Source organism: Neofelis nebulosa, chromosome 2, assembly GCF_028018385.1.
Source record: "Neofelis nebulosa isolate mNeoNeb1 chromosome 2, mNeoNeb1.pri, whole genome shotgun sequence".
NCBI classification, from domain to species: domain Eukaryota; kingdom Metazoa; phylum Chordata; class Mammalia; order Carnivora; family Felidae; genus Neofelis; species Neofelis nebulosa.
In genome coordinates this window covers 30,623,434-30,645,958 of record NC_080783.1, presented here as the reverse complement: position 1 = coordinate 30,645,958, position 22,525 = coordinate 30,623,434, and the positions used below count along the sequence as shown (strand labels likewise).

The following is a 22,525-nucleotide window of genomic DNA, read 5'->3' as shown; positions in this document are numbered from 1 at the left end:
TGTCTTCTCTATCAACAGCATAAATGAAATCATCTCTGTTGAGTTCCTTCCATGTAAAAGGAACAAAGGGACGTGACTATATGTTATCACAACTTTCCCTCACACTTTTAACATGTGCTATTTTAGACTGAGTCTTTAAAGAAGAGGGTATGTCTTCTCTTTTAATGTTTTTTATGTGGCACGTTTGATATCATCCAGGGGTTATGTTTCGTGTCTAATGCCAGCCCGTTTGCTACAACATCCCCAGCATTGGGCTCTTTATCTTGATTCATCTCTCTGTTAACATGCTTACCCTTTTGAGTAATTTCACTTCAGGAAGGATATATAGTTAGTATATTTCTAAATCCTTGAAATCTGATAGTATCCTTTATGTATAAATCTGAACACTTACAACCATGCCTGGTGCTTTGAGGTATATAATAAATATTTGTTAAATGAATGACATACCTGCTTTCTAAGGGATTTTTCCCTAGACATTCCATCGTCTTATGGTTTTTAATATCAGGGAAGAAAAAATCCAAGGCTGACATGATTTTTCTTCTTTTTAAGTAACCTGTTTTCCCTATCGGAATCTTATCGGATTCTTTCTTTATTCATGATACTCAAAATTTTCACCTAAATTCTTCTAGCTGTTGGGCTCTTTTCATTCATTTTACCAGGTTCTTCCTGAGCCCTCCTGTTAACAGTTCTGTGTTGACTTCTTGTCTGTTTCCTTAATTGAAAGCTAGATGTTGTTCCTTAAACAAGATGGTTGAAGTTTCCTTGATTCTCTTATCCTGACACCTAACTGTAAAGAAGTCCTCTCCTACCTCAATGGCGGGCCTGGCTGTCACACCTGGAATCACACCTCCTGTTAGAGGTTTGGCAGCTTGAAAACAGGAAAGGAACCAAAGTCCTGAGCAATGCCTGGAGGAGAACCTTGCGTCTGCTTAGTTTCTCAGATGGTTTCTCTGGAATCGTGGACAAGGGATCAGCTTTCTGTGCCCTGATTTTTATTTGCCCCAGCCCTGTCATTGTGTATTACCTGTGGCTGCGTCTACCCTTCATCCTCATACTATTGCCCACAAATTAGGAGGGAACACTTTCTTTTAGGTTTGTTTCCCGTGTGACAGCCACCTTGAGAACCCTTTGCTCTCCAGGTGGACGGTATGGAAAGTCTGCCACTCCACAAACAAGAAAATATCCACGTTAGTTTCCTCATCAGCCGCATAACCTTTCTTCCGGCCTCACCTCAGGCAGAAGAACAGTTTCAGCCTTCTCTGCCAGCTCCCCAGGAAGATCAGTTAATGTTCTGGTACCATGGCCCCCTTGCGGTTTGGTCTGTGGCACCATTTCTAGCAACACTCCTGCATACTGAGCACAGGTGCAGGTTTCACCCACTGGCCATTTCTGCAGAATCTGGGAGATCAGTGGTAAATTGCCTGCACTCACACTGTCCCTGAGTCCAGAATTCAATACTCATTGTAATGTTTAAACCTCCTTTAAGAAGGAATTTCGTAATGGTGAATCATGGCAAGCTCCAGGACGGTTTTACTGCATCACAAAGGCCATTTTCCTAGCTGCTGCCTATTCTTATTCACACACAGTAAAACAATGCCAATCTAGTGATATGGCTGGAAAATATTATGGCTTTTCCCCCCTCCTACACCAACTCCTAGCTTTTCTGTAAATGGTCCTGCAGAAGCGAGACATGGTGTAAAACTTCCAAATTGGTTTCCTGACCATTTCAAGGAGGCTGCAAAATGTAGTAAGAAAGTTGGCTTCCTAGTTGCCCATCAGTGTAACTTCAGTAGGGCTGAGCTGAAAGGGCCCCAGAAATTCAGAGGGTTGAGTTGTTGGTTTTCTTGTTTACATTAAAGATGTAAAAAATAATTAGAATGTCATGTGAAGGGTTATGTATATGTAGTTACCTATGAATATATAAAAATCTTATTTTCTCTGCCAAGCTGCATTGTTATAGTTATTTAGAATGAAAAGTGAAGTTCCTGCCACAGACATAGATACACTGGTGGCATGACTTTATTAATTCCTATACCGAGGTCTTCAGTGTGGATGATAATCCAATAACAGAATCATATTTATAATATAGTAGAAAATTCTCACTATGGGTTTACAACGGTATGCATGAGACCGCAGCATTATTGAATGCTTGTTCTTTCTCATATCAAACTGATACTCACTGTCCCTTTTGGTGACAGCTTAATTTGAATGAGAATTTCAAAAAGGGCCTGACTGACTCCCTGGCCCCCTTCCCTTCCCAGACTCTCCCCTCCCCCTCCTTGACTGCCTCCCTCCCACCTTTACCCCTGCAAATACGATTACTTGGGTTCCTATAGGTTTATGATCTGTGCCCAGTCCTGGGAGAGTATAGGAAAATCCGTGAGATCCTTTTTCAAAAGTGTTCTTCGAATCAAGCCAGCCCTACTCTGATCTTTATGACCTCCTGTTTCTCAGGGTCTGGGACTTCACCTCCTCCTGAGTATCAGATTTCCATTGAGGCTGATACCTCCGGAACCCCTAGAACCTTAGCGATACAGTTCCTATTGGAATTCCCTGGCTTGGATTGGTCACCCATTTCAGTTTCACCCCAAATCCTATCAATTTGCCATCTTATCATGGACAATCTTGAACACAGATTCTGTTTCAGTTTGGTCTCATCTCTCCTTTCCTCTCAGAGCCATTTTTTTTTTTTTAATCTCTGCCCCACTGTGTTTTCTAGCTACACCTGAGTGCTGGTTGTAGGCTCATGGGCATGTGCTTCTCCACCCTTATGCAACTCTCACCATCTGTCCCATTCAAACGCTATCCTTGTATCTGGCGGTGACACAATTTTGACTTCAAAGCTAGAAGTGGTAGTGGATACACACTTTCCAATATTGCAAGGTGGAGTTCTAGAAAAAGTACTTGATTTTTTGGCCTCCTTTCCTTAACTGTTGGTAAGTGTGTGTGCCCAGACATGTGCCAGTCAGAAAGCCTGTAGAATCCTACAGGCTTCTCTACCTTAAGAGTGATTCTCCAATTTGATAGCAAGCTCAACTCTGATGTCACCCTGCTCGTCTCCGGGTTACAGCGCTTACTGCCTAGTCATATTTCCATTGTCAACTAGGAAACAAGCTGGACAGATGCCACATCCCATGTGACTACCTTTTTAATTCTGGTAAGAAAATAAATGTAAGATACTCAGTTAATCGACATGGAAAAGTTTCCAACTTACAAGAACACCACTGAACTTCTGCTTATTGCTTTATCGTTAATGATCATCGTATTTTTGTCTAGCTTAAAATTCCTGAGGTATGCAACACCCAAAGTGCAACTGTGCTGCCTTTATTTGCTACTGTTTGGAAATAGCATCTGGGCATGGTGTGGACTGAGGGAGACCAATCTTCATCCATAATAAGTAGTGATTGAAAAATAATCATACGTGTTCCTGGAACTCATATGTCCACATCTCTTTCCAGGCAAATTCTGGTCAGGGACACAAGTGGCCACTGAGACTCCCATTTAGCTTTCAATATGAAAGATCTGCAGCTATAAATAAAACAGCACAAGTGTAGAACCATCATCAGACATGCAAGTGTAACTGTAATGAAAGTTACCTTGAACAAATCAGTTCCCAGGATGGCATTCATTTCTTATTGATAAATATGCTTAATACAATGAAGTGCAGCTTCTAGAAAGATAATGGAGCGGATAATTAAAACAATCTACTCGGAAACATAAACACACACATACACTCGCATGCACACACTGCAAGGAGACAAGGAACGCGGTTAGCACGAATCCTGTCAGTACATCCTACCGTCTTTCTCTAGAAGACTCTCTGGCCTCTGACAGGAAAAAGATAGAAAGACATTTTGACTACAGTAAAGCTTTTGATTCTGTAGTATGTGACCAAAATCAGTGAAGGAGAAAGAGCCGAACTTTTACTTATTTCATACAGGTGGACAGTGGTTCAGGGATGCTGGTAAAAACAGTCGTTAATGGTTCAGCTTCTGTTGGCTCCAGCATACCACGTAGTCTTCTCTGCCATGATAACTGACCAGGGAAGTTAAAGACAGGGCTACTCAGGTCTCTTCTGCCATATAAAAACCTTATGGAGGTCAGCCCTTAGACCTCACCTGCCTCTCCTTCAATGTGGAAGGGTGCATGAAAGACATACCCTTTTCACAGTCTATTTCACCATCCACGTTTACCTCCTTCTTCTAGCATCCCATAATGCTGTTCCTGTAGAGGGGATATACCTGATAAAGGCTTGTCGAATTCTGCGCCATTTTCTCTAGGTGTCTCTCAGGAAAAGGAGGAGGTTGGAGATACTTCCTCCGTAAGCATCTCAGAATAACAAAGAAGTTTCCATGGATATACAGTCTAGTTCCCTTCACTGTAAAGCATGGGCTTCATCTCACTGCCTTTTGCAAGTAGCCATTGACTGCATGATGCAGCCAGAGCTGGGTTGTTTGCTTTTGAAGAGGAATTCCTCGTGGTCCACGGGACACAGAGATTCTTACTTGGTCAGAGTCCCTCATTAACAGCCAGCTATAATCACCAACGAGTGGTCTACACGAGTGAGCTAGAAGATGGCTTACATAAGTAGTCCCATTAGCCTGCAGGATGATGCCATATGTTAGTAGTATATGCCCACATTTTGTATGTCTACACTGCCACAATAATCTCCTTTGCAAAGTCTTCCCCAGCTGCTCCGGCCACATCACCCTTCTTCTGTCAGTGCTTCTCTACTATGTCTTGTTTCTACCAGGAAGTAAAACTTAATCACATCCTACCTGGTGTAGGATCACACAAGTTAGTTGAGAGCTTGTGCATGTGTTAGCCCTACATTGTACCCATCCTGAGGGCTTTGCTGCCCTTAGACAAATGCTTGCCAAATTGAATTCTTGATGGCTCAAATGGGTAAAATGAGGCAGAGTAATCTCATAATCTCTAAAGCTGTCAAACCTTTTCATAGCTGTGTTCTCATCTCCAGTGTCTTCTCTCTGTGTCAGAGATGACACAAACGTAAATATTCAACAAATTAACGTAATGAGGAATGCCAGCTAGTGGGTCACTGCCACATTTTCCTTTGCGATAAAAGTTAATTTGGTTAGTGTCTTTCACAATGCTCCAAGTACCTACCTGACGTGCAGGCAATTACACCTATAGGGTGAGCACCTCATTCAAGTCTTTTTATAGATTAAATCAATGTATGTTCATGGATTTTGAAATAATAGATCTGGATATGGTGGCATGACCCCACTTGAGTGTTAAAAAAAATTAACTTCTAACATATTTTAATGCAAATGTTACCTTTGTAAGTGGATGACCTGAAAAGAAAGTGTTTCCATAGTAACCTAAGGGAACACATAACCTGTTTGTGATAACTTCTGCATGAAGAGAGCCAGGCATGGATTGGGGATATGCTTTGATGTCTGCTAGAAAAAAAAAATCGCTGACAGCATTGTGTGAGTGAATGGTTGGAAGATTTCACTTTATTTGTAGTTAATTTAGAAAATAAACTTTCATAATGAACTGCTGAAATACACACTTGAGACAACCAGATGATCCATCAGGATATTTTTTTAAATGTAATTTGTCGCAAGTGACAACCGAGGCATCAGTTTAAGAGAAATAGATTAGGGATGAGTTCTTCCTATAGGTCTTTCCCATTTTGTGCATTTCTTTTTATCTCTACTCCGTGTTCTTCTCAAGGAATCACTGAGGTCTTTCAAAGCTCTTAGATTTCTTTTTTTTTTCTTTTTCTCCTTTTTTTTTTTTTTTTTTTTTTTTTAACTCAGAACATGTCATGTAGAAGTTGCCCTTCTGGAATTGAGAGTCTATATTGTACGGATATCACCAAAAAAGGAATAGATTGATTAGCCTTCACTTTCTCTACTGATGTGGCTATTTGAGTTGGTGGCTTTTTAGAGGTACCACTAGCGAGAAATGAGTTTGACATCCACAAGCCCTATATGGTTACTTTCCCCCTCTTCTTACAGATGTAGCATCTAGTAAAAGAAAAGCTTGTCTACAAGAGTTTTTTTTTTTCTTTCCTTTTTATTATTATTTTTTTCTGTAGGGTCATTAGCGTAGGGAACAGATGCATACAGTTTTAAGGAGTATTTCTTTGAAGCACCATTTGAGGCTCAGCCCGCTGACAGGTCTGTGCCCATGGGCTCTGGTGTGGACTCAGGGCAGGGGCGCTGGCTCCAATTACCCATCTGGTATCCATCTGGTAGCACGAATGAAAGATAATACCAGATCACGGAGAGGCTACGCCAACTGCCAACTTGGTATCAGCAGGCAAAGAAGGTGCCACCCAACAGCGCTGTGAAGAATACGAAACGCTGTCCGTAGGGTATGCATGTTTCCAGCACGAGATGCAAAAGAATGGCATGCAAGAACATATGGGAAGAAATTGCTGCACACATCTAGCCTTACAGCTGCAACTTGTTAAATATTAAACCCAGTTCTCTGCCGCACCGAAGTTGCTCGTGGAGTTTGGGAGAAAAGATATTATCCTAATACGTTCGAGACTTGTGTCTTGCTACTCACACCCACCCACAACAGGGTTAACGGGATTTGAGGACTTTTGGCTGAGGAGTAGCTACTAGCATCATAAGGGCATTGATTTACTTTACATGTAATGCCGCTCTGTAGTAGGTTGTTCGGTTGTAGTAAAATAAGGATTTCGTGGTTGCTGTAGTTGAGAGGTTGTATCAGTTTATTACTTCCTCCTTTTTTTTACTTCCCCCCTTTCTGTTTTGTCTGCTTCCTTGCAGAATGCAGAGTGCTCTGGTTAGTGCAATGGCTAAGACTGAGACTCTGTTAATAATCCGCCGGGGATTTGCCATCTTCATACAGCATCCCTCTCCTCTGAGGAGCTCCAAATGCAAGCACCGGTTCAAACTGGCAAGGGCATGCTTGCTTATGAGGCTGCCCATCTGTGGGAGCCTTTTCCATTTATTTCCTCCTCTTGCTCAGCAGTCTGGTCCCTGGCCTGTCTCTGCATTCATGAATGCTGGAAACGACCAAATAAAGTGAGATATTAGAGTGAGAATTTAGCAGCATTGTGATCACCTAAACAACAATACGCTCTCACGGGGTCTTTTCCATGCATTAAATGAGCTGTCCTCATAGTAACGTCTCGTTGATGTACATATGGTACTTTATATACTGCCATGCATTTTGAAAGACATTATCCTCATCGCATTCATTACATCTAGGCAGTTCAATGAAGACAGGAACCCATTTTTACAGAAGGGAAAACTGAGGCTCAGAAAACGTACATGATTGCTGACAATCACATCATTAGCTTTGAGCCCAGATCATGTGACACCCCCCCTTGGAAAGTCTTCCACCAGATTTAGGTAATGGGTTTTTTTGTCTGTATGTTTGTTTCTGTTTTAATCTCTGAACTTCTCTTTCCTTCTCACAAAGGGAAACATTTAACTACTTAAGCATTATCGCAGTTTCCCAAAGAATGAGAGCTAGAGTCACGGGAAACATTCATGGTGGACAAGAACTCCCTGCCCTGTAGGTGGCTAGAGGGCTGGAAGCTAAGATGACTTCCTTTTTTGCATAATCACCAACAGAATGTCTCACATAGTTCCACTGAGAGACAAAGCAAAGAAAAAATATCTTCCTAGTTGGCCACACAGAGATCCATGCTGGATGAAGTGGGGAAGAAAAAAAGGCTGTAATTCAGAGGCACGAGTCACCTGGAGAAGAACTGTTGTAAAGTAATTATATTGCACAGGATCCCGAACGAAGTGCCAGGAGGGAGGTGGGTGAGGGATGAGATGTCGAAGTAGAAGGTTATGACCCAAAGGTGAGATTTCAGTATTGATGTTGACTATGACCTGCAAAAAAAAATTTATGGGAAAGCCAAAATGAACTTCAACCTGATTCCATGTGTAAGATTGCATAAATTGCAAATTCAGTGCAAGAAGATACAATATTCTAAATTCCCTTGCTTTTCTTTTTCCAACTTACGGGACTTGAGTTCTTTTGCCATAATTTATACTAATTAGTCTTTCCACTTAAATCAAAAGGGGAACTGCAAATGTAGCCGTCCCCTGTCTGCTCCTCATTAGAGACAATTAGGAATTAGAAGAACAAAAACACGTCACAGAAAAGATAAGAAAAGCCACCCAGAGAGAGAAACGTGAAGCAGGAAATGATCTTATTGAACCAGACAAAGAGAAACTGATAGCCTTCAAGATCCATCCCTTGTCCAACTGAGGTCTGAACAGGGTCTGAAGTAACACCGCCTGGTCATGCCAACCTCCCCTGCGGTATCCTCATCTGCGTTTTTCATATCTCCTGTCATATTGCATTTATTAAGAAATGTTCTCGCTCTCTAAATCCAATTCATTAGTTTCCCTCCATGGATAAGAGGTATGGCATTACTGATGAGAGAAAAATAAGTCCTAAGCTAATCAGCCTTGGTAAATTCCAGTCTTGCACAATATTATCATAGAAGCTTTCTCCCAGAATTCAAACAGGGTACAAAGACACAGAGAGGGACCAGCCGGGTGTGAGATGTCCTAACACCACTCTTGGAGCCCTGCTGTTTATATCACTTTATCCTTTCCCAAAGGGGGAAGGAGGAGATCAGGGAGCATTTAATTGCCTTATAAACTGATTGACAAATCGGTGATCTGATGCATATGGATGATCTTTTTAGTGAAATGGCTCAGAAGCTGCTAACAGAGATCATCAGGAGCCATGATTTGCACACCCTCCACGGGGTTATTACGGAGTAGCGGAAGGATGGGTTGATTATTATCTTTCCTTCTTTCTGTTTTTTTTTTTCTTGAATGTTTTCTTCACCTCCAGGGAAATGCATTCTAGCAGCGTGAGCACCACTATTAATCAACACTTGTAGCAATAATCAGTGAGTGAAAAATGGTGACCAGAATCTGTGAATGCACTGACATAACTGTCTTCTGAGTTTTCCTTTGTGATCATGCCTTGGCATTCGAACATGGATAATTTATACAAAATTAATGTTGGCACCTTCTGAGGTGCAAAGATTTATAGAAGCAGTGCTTACTTCTTCATCCATTAAAAAAGAAGGAGAAATCGTTTCTGGTCATGATGAATAATATTTTAGAGACTTTAAAAATATACTCGCGATCTTCATGTTTCTTTGTGTTGTGTTCAGCCAGCCTTCACTTTGGAGCATGGGTGTTATGAGAGGCGGAAGCTGTTGTTAAGTTCTTGCTTCCGGTTTTCCCAGAACTTTCCCCAGGAGGGGGTGTGAAAAATAATCAAGAATTCAAAAATACCTCAGGTCCCAACATCCTTCTGAGAGCTGTCTGGTGCTGTTGAAATGCAGGGGGGTGGGGAAAGGCTGAGTTACTCCGGTGGCAAAATGCTGTTGCTAGCCACACCTGGGAGAGGAGCTGTGGAAATAAAGTGACTTGGGGCCGGTGAGGACGCTATGCACGAGGGAGGCCATTTTAAAATATGGTTGCCACTTTCACTCGACCAAGCAGCCTTTCAATTCTTACCATCCCCTGATCAGTAAGATAAATCCTGGCGTGTCAACACTTTGAGAATTTCTCTGAAATTTCACTGACTTGGAATGGGCTTGCCTGGAGCCCAAAGAAGGTCACAAAGCCGCAGGACCACGTCTTAAAGAGTGATTGATAGACCAGGACTCATAGGAGCATACGACACCAGCCCCTTGTCTGCGGATCGCTCCTGTCATTAAAATCAATGCAACTTAATTAAAGCAAATTACAGATAGATATGTCTATAAATAAGATATTAAAGTGTGCTGCTGAATATGATAATTGCTGCATATTTAGCAATCAGTGTGTGTGTTCTGCTTTTGCCAGGAGGAATTCCTTTCAGTGGAATCAATGGAGCTTTATTAAAAACCATCCAAATTAGAGGGAGAAACGATGAGTGTTATAATAACACAAAATCACTGTTTCAACTTTCATTGCAAAGAAAGGAAAGCAAAATATGTCCATCCCTCTTTTTTCATGCAAGGAAAATATTAGACATATTCTCTTTAAGATGTGGATATTTTGAATTTATACATTTTAATTTTTGTATTCTCTTCTCCCAAAGGAAGGCGGAGGGAAAGTAACAATCATAAATAAAACAATTCGGCAGTGAAACTGAAGTGTGAGGAACACGCCAGTGCCTGGATATACTGTTTTCTTCTTTGATGACAGAAGACAAATAAATGAAGGCGTACTCTAAACAGAGCTTTAAGTGGCTTATTTTATTCTCCTGGTCACTAGATCCTTGTGCGTGAAATTTTTCGTAGGTTAATTCGAAGTACTAAATGTTGGAAATAAACACCCATTTTCATCACCTTCCTTCCTTCTCTCACTGCTTTACCCCTGTCACCTTTTATCACATATAAGAATTAAGCTTATGGCCGAGAGACTTCTTTTTTCAGGTTAATTTTAAAATAAACATTTTTAAAAAATCATTCATCACCTAATTTAAAAGTCAATACCAAAATGTAACAGTTAACTAAATCACTCCCACGTGACTGGAATCATTCTCGAATTTAAGAAAATAAATACTAAAATTACAAGAAGACAAAGATTTCAATGAAGAACGTTCCAAGAGATGAAAAAAAGGAAGCACTGGACAACCAGCCACTTCTAACAGACATTTAAAAGGCATTTAATTTGTTTTCTAGTTTTTACTTAAATTCTAGTTTATTAACATAGTGCAATATTAGTTTCAGGTGTAGAATTTAGTGATTCATCACTTACCTGTGACACCCGGTGCTCACCACATCAAGTGCCCTCCTCCTTAATGCCCATCACCCTACCTACCTCCCCTCCAGCAACCTTCAGGCTGTTCCCTATAGTTAAGAGTCTGTTTTCTGGTTTTCCTCTTTTTTTTTTTCCCCCTATGTTCATCTGTTTTGTTTCTTAAATTTCACAGATAAGTGAAGTCATATGGCATTTGTCTTTCTCTGACTGACTTATTTCGCTTAGCATAATACCCTCTAGTTCCATCCACATTGTTGCAAATGGCAAGATTTCATTCTTTCTATGGCTGAGTAATATTCCATTGTGTGTGTGCGTGTGTGTGTGCATGTGTGTGTGTGTGTGTGTGTGTGTGTGTGTGTGTATCACATCTTCTTTATTCATTCAACCATTGATGGACATTTGGACTCTTTCCATAATTTGGCTATTGTTGACAATGCTGCTGTAAGCATAAAAAAAAATAAAATAAAAGGCATTTAAGAAGACTTATTACATTGGGCCACTCTGTGCATTTATTACTTGTCTCTGGAAAGAGAAGACAGAAAGAAAAAACGGGTAAAAAAGGAAAGTAACAAGAGAAGAAATGAATGTTTAGAAAAGCGATTTTTAACTATTTCACTTAAGCAAATGTTGATTTATTGAATGTCTTCCAAGCACTGGTGTAGGCGATGAGGAGAGTAAAAAAATTCCTGTGCTCATGAAACTTATGTTTTTGAGGAGAGACAGACAATAAATAAGTGAAGAGTAAATATCAGGCCATGATCGTTTCCTCAAAGAAATATAAAGCTGTGCTAAGGGGCTAGAACGTGTCGCTGGGCCAAATGTGCTGCATTATATATGGTGGTTGGGGAGAGCTTCTCTGCAGAGGAGGCACTTAAGCAGAGACACAAACGTAGTGAGGAACGAAAGCATGTGGATATTGGGAGCATGTTCCAGGGAAGTGTGAGTAGGAAGGCCGTGAGCAGCGTGCTGGGCAAGTTAGAGGGGCAGTGAGGAAGGACTGTGGCTAAAGCAGTAAGAGTAAGTCAGACCAGGAGGGAACAAACCAGGAGGTGACTAGTTCAAAACTGTCTACATCTTTTGGAGCAAACTTGTTAAGTCCACTACTTAACCATCCTCCCCGATGGTTGTTATTTCTAATTTTCTAAGATGTATATACAATGCATAATACTCTTGCTTAGGAAAGAGTAGAAAGGGTTGGCAATGGGTATAGTTTGCTTTGTTCTTTTTAAGGCCCGACTGAGGCAAATGATTTTCAGGAGAGATGACCTATGATTTCATTCCAGACTCTCTATGCCAGAGGCCATTCTACAGACAAATTGGTTCCTAATTATGACACATGGGTTTGCCACTCCGTGGAGGGTGTGTGCCGGTGAGAATGGAGCTCTGCCATGTGTATTTCCTGTCTCCAGGCCCAATATGCAGACACATCACCCCCACAATCAAATGTGCTGTGCTTCCTTCTGAGGTTACCACAGGCACTACCGATGACTGCAGCCACCTCCAAATTCTGCAGGTGATGGAAAAAGGAAGTAGTCACAGCCACTGAGCATGTACATCATGGGTATCTAATCCCTGCCTTTTCCTTAACACGTGCTCCATCCTTGTGTAACTGTCCTGCAGAGCGGTTCCCTATCCACAGGTAGAGAGAAGAGCAGAGTCATGGTCCTGAGACTCGTAACTGGGAAGTCTTACTGCCTACAGCTGTTATGGGAAAATTCGAAACTAACCTATCCTTTGAACCATACTGAAATACCACCTCACACAGGTCAGAGTGGCTAAAACCAACAACTAGGGAAACAACAGATGCTGGTGAGGCTGTGGAGAAACGGGAACCCTCTTGCACTGTTGGTGGGAATGCAAACTGGTGCAGCCACTCTGGAAAAGAGTGTGGAGGTTCCTCAAAAAATTAAAAATAGAACTATCCTACAACCCAGCAATAGCACTACTAGGAATTTATCCAAAGGATATAGGAGTGCTGATTCATAGGGGCACATGTACCCCAAAGTTTATAGCAGCACTTTCAATAATAGCCAAATTATGGAAAGAGCCTAAATGTCCATCAACTGATGGATGGATAAAGAAGATGTGGTTTATATATACAATGGAATACTACTTGGCAATGAGAAAGCATGAAATCATGCCATTTGCAGCAACATGCATGGACCCGGAAGGTATTATGTTGAGTGAAATAAGTCAGACAGAGAAAGACAGATACATGTTTTCACTCATATGCGAAACTTGAGAAACTTAACAGAAGACCATGGGGGAAGGGAAGGGGAAAAAAATAGTTCAAACAGAGAGGGAGGGAGGCGAATCATAAGAGACACTTAAATACAGAGACCAAACTGAGGGCTTATGGGGGAGGGAGAGAGAGGGGAAAATGGGTGATGGGCATTGAGGAGCGCACTTGTTGGGATGAGCACTGGGTGTTGTATGTAAGCGATGAATCACAGGGATCTACCCCCAAAACCAAGAGCACACTGTATACACTGTGTGTTAGCCAACTTGACAATAAATTATATTTAAAAAAAAAAAAAAAAGATCCCTGGAGATATGCACTAACAGTAGTTTGCAACTCTGTTATTGGATACACAAAGGATGGCCAGTGTGGTTCATTGTAACTTGTGAGTATTCTGTTCAAACTGAATACTAGCATTCTGGTCATACAATAATACTTCCACTGGGATATGTGTAGCATAAAGAGAAATACATTTGCTTTAGAAGTCTCTGAAAATACTGATATAGGACCTGATTTAATGGGCCTCTTTAATTCATGGTTATTTAAAAGAAAAAGAGACTGAAGACAGTATCCAGTGAAAGGTTTCCCACCCCTAGAGCTAGGTGAGTTCACTCCACCATCCCTCTAATTTCCTCTTTTGTACAAGGTAGTTCTGCCCACACTGCTGCTCTGCTGTAACTCCTCAAGCAACAGTCAAGCTCCCATGTTTTAAGGATCCCTGATTTCCATGACTCATAGAAATCAGCCATTAGGAACACATTACAGTGTTGGGTCATTTTTCCCTGGGGCCTTTGCCATTGTAAACATGCCCGATGACACTATATTGTGTTCAACCACAAGGGTAGGTTGAGAAGCGATCAGGTGAGTCTAATAAAAACCTGGCTGCAAGCCTAACGAAAATTGGAGTGGACCTAAAAAACTTTAATAAGATTGTTCTCTTTCTTGTAGTTTCTTGCAGTTTGATTTTCATGACTATCTGGGCAATTGGGGACTTTTAGAGGTATTTACTACGGACAGGTACTGAATTCTCATTGAGTGAGAATGGCAAGGTGGAACAAGTGTGGTGCCTGTTAACTGAGTTCTGCGCCATTGAAAATGTTGCATGCTGAACTGAATTTTAATTTTTAAAAAAAAATGACTTGGTTAACTTTCAAACCACATGCTCCCATGTTTCCAGGAATGGCGTGAAAAGTGTTCCATGTCTATTCTTTCCAAAGCGTTGAGTTCTCATGCTCCCATTTACATTTTGCTGCTCTTTGAGTTATGGTGTCTGGTCTCTGTTCCTAAGGGCAGGTGAGTTTACTCATTCTTTGTTGGGATGAGTTGCTCCCAGTGGATGACCCTCAAATTGAAAATGATGTTTCCCCTGTGAACTCCCCAAGTTTAAATTCAGTGTTCCTCATACATTCAGTAACTCGTTTGTGGATTGCTAGCATAATTTATTTAGTTTTGCTGTCTGCAAAGTAAAAGTGAGTTTCTTATAGCCCTTGGGGAAGATGCTCAAAGAGACCCAGTCCCTAGACTATGTTGGACCAGTTGACGGAATCAGGAGATGAAACTCTACTTCCTTCCAAGTGACTTGGATTAGTACTGGTGTTATTTTCCATACCAAAGTCCAATTATATGATGGAGGATTTTTAGTAATTGGGCCCTTTGGATTTTAAATCCTCTCAGGTCAGTGCCCCTGAGGATAGCCTTCAGTAAGAATGACTCTGGGGCTTAGCACAGAAGGCAAATCTGATTTATAGATGGACATGGCATTATGTCTGTCACAAACACATTATGAATGGGCGTTATACATTTTCTAATGTACAGATCAACCCCGCCCCCTTGGGAAATTATCCATCATCCTAATGGATTACACCGTAGTAAGTTCCTTGTAAAATTCATCCTAAATTTTCACTTTCTTAATTTCATTACATTGAGAAGCAGAGATCCCTGTTTATCCTTTGTCTACATCTGAGGATGTTAGAAGAATTAGACTAAAGTTTATAAATCACCTCACAGCTCCCCAACTGAGCCCATGGAAATGGTAACAAGCAGTCATCGATAATAAATAGGTGCTGATTTCTGCTCAACATACATACTGTAGTGGGGCACAATGAATACTCCCTCAAATAAGTAGATATTTTTCTTTTTAAATATGGGAGGTCACCTAAATGGCACTCAACTAGCATTTCCATTGCTTAGCTGCCAAAGTTGGGACTTTGTTTCTTTGCCTAGAAAGAATCATATTGGGTGTTGGTTTCTGTTTTGTTTCTTTTTCTTTCTCCTGTCTGCTGACCTCCTGCTACATGATGCTTCCCTTCAGACTCTGAATCTTTGCTTCTCCGGAAGAAATGCATCTGGGGTCTCCCACCACAGCGTGGCTCTAAATCTGGGATTGCACTCATTTAGGAAAAGTCATCAAAAGACTGTGGTAGGACTTCTCACAGAGTGGCTGAGGTCAGCAGGTGAAAGCAGACTCACTTCCTACCTGTGCACAGAGCCCCTTCTGCCCTGGGAGGGGACCCAGCTGTTATTCTCTCCCTACTCAGTCAGTCAGAGTCACACACGAGGTCCCTGGTATTTATGTGTGATCGCAAACAGTTTAATAATGTTGTGAGAAAATGCACACTTCACATCTGTACTGTTGAATGGCTGAATCGCAATGAAGATTGTGTCTTGACCGCCCTCCATGCTGTAGAATTAATGTTCTCCATGAATCGGAGCGCTATATTGAGTTGTGAATAGCCTCTTGAGGTAGGCCAGCTAGGTTAATTCAAGTTTGTTTTCTTTGGGTACTTCAGGATTATGTGTCTCTCTGCTCGACTATGTTCCATCTCACCTTCAAGATGATTTTTTTCATTTAAATGATTCGCTCTTTTAATCATTCAGCATTTATTGAGCATGAGATATGTGCTGGACAGCAAGCATTAATACATATTATTATACAAGATCATTATAAGATAACACTCTAATTATTTAAAGGCTATACTTTAGGCTCTCAGAAAATAGGAAGTGAATAGCTCTGTCTGGAGAGTTTCCCAGGGTGGTGACGGGAAGGGCAAAGGAAGGGCTGAGCCAGGATAAGAAAGTGTGCAAGTGCATGGGGGTCAGGGAAGGACCAGTGGTTGGGAAGGTGCCTACAGGGTACGCAGGGTGAAAGAAAATGGGGCTGCAAAGGTGAGGAGAAGAAGAATGACAATGATGATGACGACAGTAGACTGTGGATTTGGGTGACATGTTCGGTAATTTAAACTTTACTCTAGTCATTGAGTGGTTTCTATGAACAGCATTAAGAAGACTGTGTACGTATGTGTATGTGTCTGCATAAATCCATATTTATATACATACATCACACATCTATACGCATACATACACACAGAGACATATGCATACATCTATCATCTGATAAATATGTCACATCATTCTGTCCACTCATCCTGTGTATAAAAAGCTCAGAAAATAGAGTCTTACAAGAGAAAGTAAGAATTCTCTTTCTCTCTCCCTCTCTGTTTCTTTCTCTCTTCTCTCTCACTCTCTCTCTCTCTCTTTCTCTCTCTTCGTCTCTCTCCCTCCCCAACCCCCTTCTTTTTTCCTTTTTCACTCTCTCTCCCAGGACTGTTTTTGGAATAGTATCACTGAAGAAGCTTCCATGGGCTTAGCCAGGGCTGGTCAGAGGTTCACAGAAATAAAAGCTAAAGGTCAGGGAAGAAATTCTCTCCAGGTGTTTTCCTTACCAAAAGAAAAATCCGATTCAGATGTAGCTCCAGCAACATTAGCAACAACTAAGATTTATTGAACATATAAGGACACTGTGTATGTATGATACCTACTGGGTAATTTGCATGCATCGTGCCATTTAATCCTCACAACAACCATTAGTAGGTACTATTATTAACCACATCGGTCATGATAAATGAGGCTAATGAGGTGGCGCAAGGTTACGCGGTGGGTAGGTGATGAGATTCAAGCACAGCCAGTCTGGTTTGGAGTAGGTGCTCGCCCTGTGCGCAGGCCGGAGACCACGCCTCTCAGTGTCCAACTAGAAACTCCTCCCACAAGTCAGTTTCCAGTTAGAACGGAGGGACCTGGGATCGGGCGCGCTGTCTTAACAAGGAATGTAAAACACCTGCCCTTTTCCTGGTCAGGGTAGTGGCACGGATGAGTCAGATGTATGAGAACAGACGTGGGTCATTGCAAAATCCTTTATGAATATAGTATGTGATGACATATAGTTCCTCCTACGTGTATGCAAGATCTAGACAGCACCTTTTAGAGACAGGACTGATAGTCTGAAAATTGGTATTGACCCCTTAGGGGTCAGCCTCCAGAGTAAGCGTGTGCACACCCTGCCAGGCGCATGGATGCGTGCCCATGCGTCCAGGCCCCCAAGCCAGCCCTTGCTCCCGGCCCTGTCCTCCCCTACGTCCCCACCAGATTTTTCACCAAGTGGAAGCACAGCTGTTACAATTGATGACCAGCTGTTTGGGATTTTAACAACGGCTATTAAAACCCGTGCACAAGCACTGTTTCTGTACTATCTCCTCAGTAACGTAGGTACCCGGCTCGCAAGCTTTGATCGAGATCACTGAACACGGTCTCCAAAAATGAACGCACCCTCTCCCCCAGGCCACTGCACAGAGCAAGTGCTTCCTGCTCGAGTGGCGTCATGAGATCTCCGCTGGGTGGACTTCACAGAGAAGGCCGAAGGGAGGTTAGATGTGACCTAGGTGAAGTGTTTTCAAAGCTTCTCAGGCAGAGAAGAGGGAGGCTTTGATGTAGACTCCCTATTTGCAAAGCTGCTCATGAACAGAGGGGAGACTCTCGGCACCGGTCTCCTCGTATCCAAACTTTCCTCATTGAAATACCAGTATTCAGCTTAGAGGGTAATTCCGGGAGAGGGTTTTTAGAAGCCGAGCTAACCACTGCCCGCTGCCCCTCCCTGGAATGGGACGGCCGCTGTGCCGTTTCGCCACGCCCCTTTCTTGGCTCATAGAAGAAATGAGCTGATTGTTGTTGTTGCTCTTTGTATATTTGCGTAATTTTATTTTTAAAAATTTTTTTAAAATGTTCATTCTTGAGAGGGAGAGAGCGCGCGCGACAGAGCATGAGCAGAGGAGGGACAAAGAGAGAGGGAGACACAGAATATGAAGCAGGTTCCAGGCTCTGAGCTGTCAACACAACAGCCCCACGCAGGGCTCGAACCCATGAACTGCGACATCATGACCTGAGCCGAAGTCGGACGCTTAACCGACTGAGCCATCCAGGCGCCCCTATATTTGCGTCATTTTATAGCCTGAGCAGAGTTCTTGATTTTGCAACATCATAATAAAAAACAGTGTGAATTAGTGGGTTTAGGGGTATGATTTGCAGCTGGTCTACCACTTCCTCTACTGGAAGCTTCAGCTAAAAGTATTATACAATTATCATATTTTACAGGACTCGAGCTGATATTTGCGTCTGCTCATCTTTGGTTGTGGCTTTGTAAAAAATACTCTCTTTTAACTTTTTTTTTTTTTTTTTTTTTTTTTTTGGTAGATGGATTGCCCAATATACTCACTTTATACACTTTTCTCTTCACGGCATAAATTCATATAGTTCAGTGCTATTGAAATCCAAGCACCAAGGTCTAATTGACATAATAACACGATGAGCTATTTGGACAGTTTTTGGAGATTGAAAACAATGACGAAGCAAATGCAACCCAGGGTTATAGTAATATCTCTAACCATCCCCTTTTCACTCATTGCCATTATTTTGATTAAAAGGTCTACAGAAGCCACGGTGGTTGTTCAGGATGCAAAAATTATTGCAGAAACTTCCTCTATTAATGGAAATTATTAGAGGATGGGAATGGTACTCGAACAGCAAGAATGACATTAATTATGCGAAAAGCAATCATATTTGGCAGTTGGCAAGCACACATTATTCTTCAGCACTCTTCCACGGGTTTGTGTCCAGCCAGCATTAGAAACCTAAAAGCTTTTTATTTGGCAAAGTTTTCACAGCACTTGGACTTCCAGCTTCTAGATAAAAGATAATTTGGAAGTAAATGTTGTTGGTGAAATTGAAGAATTCAGTAATGAGTGCTGTGTAGATGAATTGATGCCCAATTAAATGATTATATCAAATCCAACTCTCAATGTTGACTTTAAAAAAATCGTATTTTATGGGGCGCCTGGGTGGCGCAGTCGGTTAAGCGTCCGACTTCAGCCAGGTCACGATCTTGCGGTCCGTGAGTTCGAGCCCCGCGTCGGGCTCTGGGCTGATGGCTCGGAGCCTGGAGCCTGTTTCCGATTCTGTGTCTCCCTCTCTCTCTGCCCCTCCCCCGTTCATGCTCTGTCTCTCTCTGTCCCAAAAATAAATAAAAAACGTTGAAAAAAAAAAATTTAAAAAAATCGTATTTTAAAGACTTTGAAAGTAATATGCTATATATATATATATATATATATATATATATATATATATAATCAGAGGAGCAAAGTTGTATTACCAGCCTGGATAGGAATGGAGTGTTCTGAATGATCCAATAGTTTGATTAATGGAGAGATACTTAGGACAGGAATTACCTGTATGCTATGAATTAGAAGAGATTGCAATAATGTAGCTTATTTTCACTCCATAGTTCCCTTTCTCTTGTGCAACATTTCTCTGTTTCTCAGGGTTTTTATTTCTCTTTCTCTACACCCCTTTTTCAAGGCTCCCTTCTTCTCTGTTTTCCACCATTTTGATGTTCTCACCACCTTCTACAGAATGTTTTTCTTATCCACTCCTACTTTCACCTTTTCTTGTCCCTTCACAGCAGTAAATACGACCATTCAGAGCAACATCTGTTGCTTTGCTTTATGCATTCACATAATAAGCATTTATTGAGCACTTGACATGTGCAGGGCACTGACCTAACCACAGGAAGAGTTACCAAAACTTCCAGGAGTGAGCATTTGGGCACAGGCCCAAAAGCGTATGTTCAGCATCCATAAAATACCCACGGGGCTCAAGTCATTGAACATCCGGGGAGGGATGAAGTAAAGCCGGAAAGTTAGGTTGCTACAGGTTACTGAAACTTTTATCTGCTAGTTAATAGAAAATCATTAAATGGGCGTGGGGGGTTGCTTTGGCTTTTCAAACCAAGTTTTGACACAAGAACATCAATTTTCAGAATGTCATTCATTTAATTCTTTTTTTCTCCTCCTCTTGTCGTCATTCATCTTCCTAGAACTTGAACTTGGCCGACCGATACAATAGTCCGTTGCAAAATAACTTGGTTAATATAAATTTAAAGCTGTTGGGTGTGTGATTTCATCATTGACAGTGGCATGGGTCTGGTTACTTTGTAATTCCAGTAGGTGGTTCCACATTAAAGAAGCTATTCAGGTCAACGGGTAGCTATGCCCAGGGGACCCAGTAATCTATATTACCATGTAAGGTTCTTCTACTCTACTATTATTTTCAGCTTATAGGAATCTTCCCCCACTCTAAACAATTATATAATTAAGGTTCCTAATGGTTTTGATTTATACACCAGATCCAAGTTTAAATCTAAATTGTTAGGATGTAAGTTTTAAAAATTATTTTTAAGGGAAAGAGAAAACTCAGAACTATGTAAACAAAAGAGCTTGAGAATGGCAGTCTTAATAAGACTTAACCATAGGACAGATGTCATAAAACTTCCTTTGAAAGATTTTGGGGATCTGTGTTGTGCTGCTTACCAGGTCACGTTCAAAGAGATAGCTAGCCATTGTGTTAGCTGATTCTTTCTGTTAAGTGCCACTGAGTAGATGTGTGACACTTCTGCTTTATTGACTCGGTAAATATTAATGAACAAGGTGATAAGCCAGGCCTTGAGAATGTAATGGCTCAGAGAACAGATATTGTCCTAACTCCGATGAAGTTCACCTTGTGTAAACCAAATTAGTAGACTGACACCATGCATGAATATTGGAAAAAAAAAAACAAAACTGTACATTATGTAGACTATTATTGTTTCTAAAACAGTATTTTACCAAAAATGACTTTTGGTGTACCAAACGTTAACACACAGGCACCCATCAATGCCTCCAGCTCTATGAAATAACTATCGCCAGGTAATTGGAATTCAGTGAGATTGCGATTGACCGTGAGCCCATGCAAAATGCCTGAAGATGGTCATCATTTCACATACCCCATCCCACTGCCACCATAAGCTCGTGTGAATTTCAAGTCTTATATCTCCGTTCTTTGTTTAGGAAATAGAGCAGCAGTAACTAGAATGATCACTGTCAACATATGAGGTGACATTGGGAGTGAGACTGAGTTCAGATGTTGGCCTTGCCAAAGGTATGAACCTTTGGCATGTTGCTTTAATGTTCTCCGAACTCTACTTTCCTCGTGTGTAAGTGAGGCAGAGACGGAAATGATAGCACTGATTATAGCTCATGATACTGATTGCACAGTATTGCAGAAAGTCATCTCTTTCTACTCATTTACTTCTAGTAATGGGAGTGACTGGAAGCTGGCCACCGAAAAGCTTGAAATTTTACATATGTTTATGCTGTTTAGTCTGTATAAATGCAAGTGTATTTTAAGTATACTAGGGAGCTGTAGTCAATGAATATCCTTTATAAGGCTTATTAGTTGAAAGAGATAGTATGAACTCATAAGAAATAATGTGAACAAATTTACATCATTTTAAGGTTTGGCATATTTTGAGGGTCAACTGTTTTCTTTTAGAATGAGTAAAGAACACTGACTGTCACAGAGTATAATAAAAATAAAACTGCAGAGGCATCATTAACTCACATATTACATCCAAGAAGCAATTCAAAACCAAATTCGATAAATACTGGACACCGGCATCTGGTGATTAATGTAACTAACTGAGACTCCACTAAATTCCGGCTTCCTCCGTTCCCGGAAAATACAGGACAGGTAAACAGCTTTATTAGGGAATGCTTTTCCCGATACCTTTTCATCCTTTTCATCAGAAACTGTCTTCTCTCAAGTGAAAGTTTAGATTTCAGCCAGTGTTGCAATATCTCCATTTGTAGGTAGACAGATGGGGAAAGGAAATGAGATGGTATCTGGCTCTTTAATTAAAGATGTAGAGCCAGAGTTTGCTCTTCACGCTCACTGGCAAGACACATATGCACATGTGCACACACATGCACACACAGACACATACAAAGTGCATCTGATGGATGAAGCCAAATTTGTGAAATTGTATCCATAATCATAGTTTCTATGGTAACTGTATCTTAGGCCCAGACACAAACAGAGCTGGGCAGGAGATGTCTGATTTTATTTTCTCTGAAGACAATCAGAAGAGAGATAATTCAGGTTATCAGATGCCATGGCCCCGTGTACAGATGGCTAGTCCTTGGGTCATGCTAGCGTAAGACTTAATGCTGCGATTCCAATAAATGCGTTATACTTTTACAATGTTGCAGATGACTTCGCTATCTTTGTCATTCAGCTTTAAAATAATTATGTACCGACATATAGTTACCATATTAATGAGATGTACGTGGTTAACACAATGTGGAAACTATATGCAAGATAACTTGTATAAATGTGCATAAGTTAG

At 41.2% G+C, this 22,525-nt stretch overlaps 1 protein-coding gene across 3 annotated transcripts in view; it reads left to right on the top strand.

The window, feature by feature from the left end:
• Positions 1 to 22,525, top strand: part of PARD3B (par-3 family cell polarity regulator beta) — a 1,004,898-nt gene that overhangs the window by 920,239 nt on the left and 62,134 nt on the right. Inside the window, exon 22 of one of the 3 annotated variants that reach the window (XM_058707904.1) lies at positions 10,075 to 10,214. The exons of the other annotated variants lie outside the window; for them this stretch is intronic. Within the exon in view, the coding sequence (XP_058563887.1) occupies positions 10,075 to 10,122 (48 nt within the window). The 3' untranslated portion in view covers positions 10,123 to 10,214. Of the gene's footprint in view, positions 1 to 10,074; positions 10,215 to 22,525 lie in introns of those variants that run through there. 3 annotated transcript variants of the gene reach the window in all.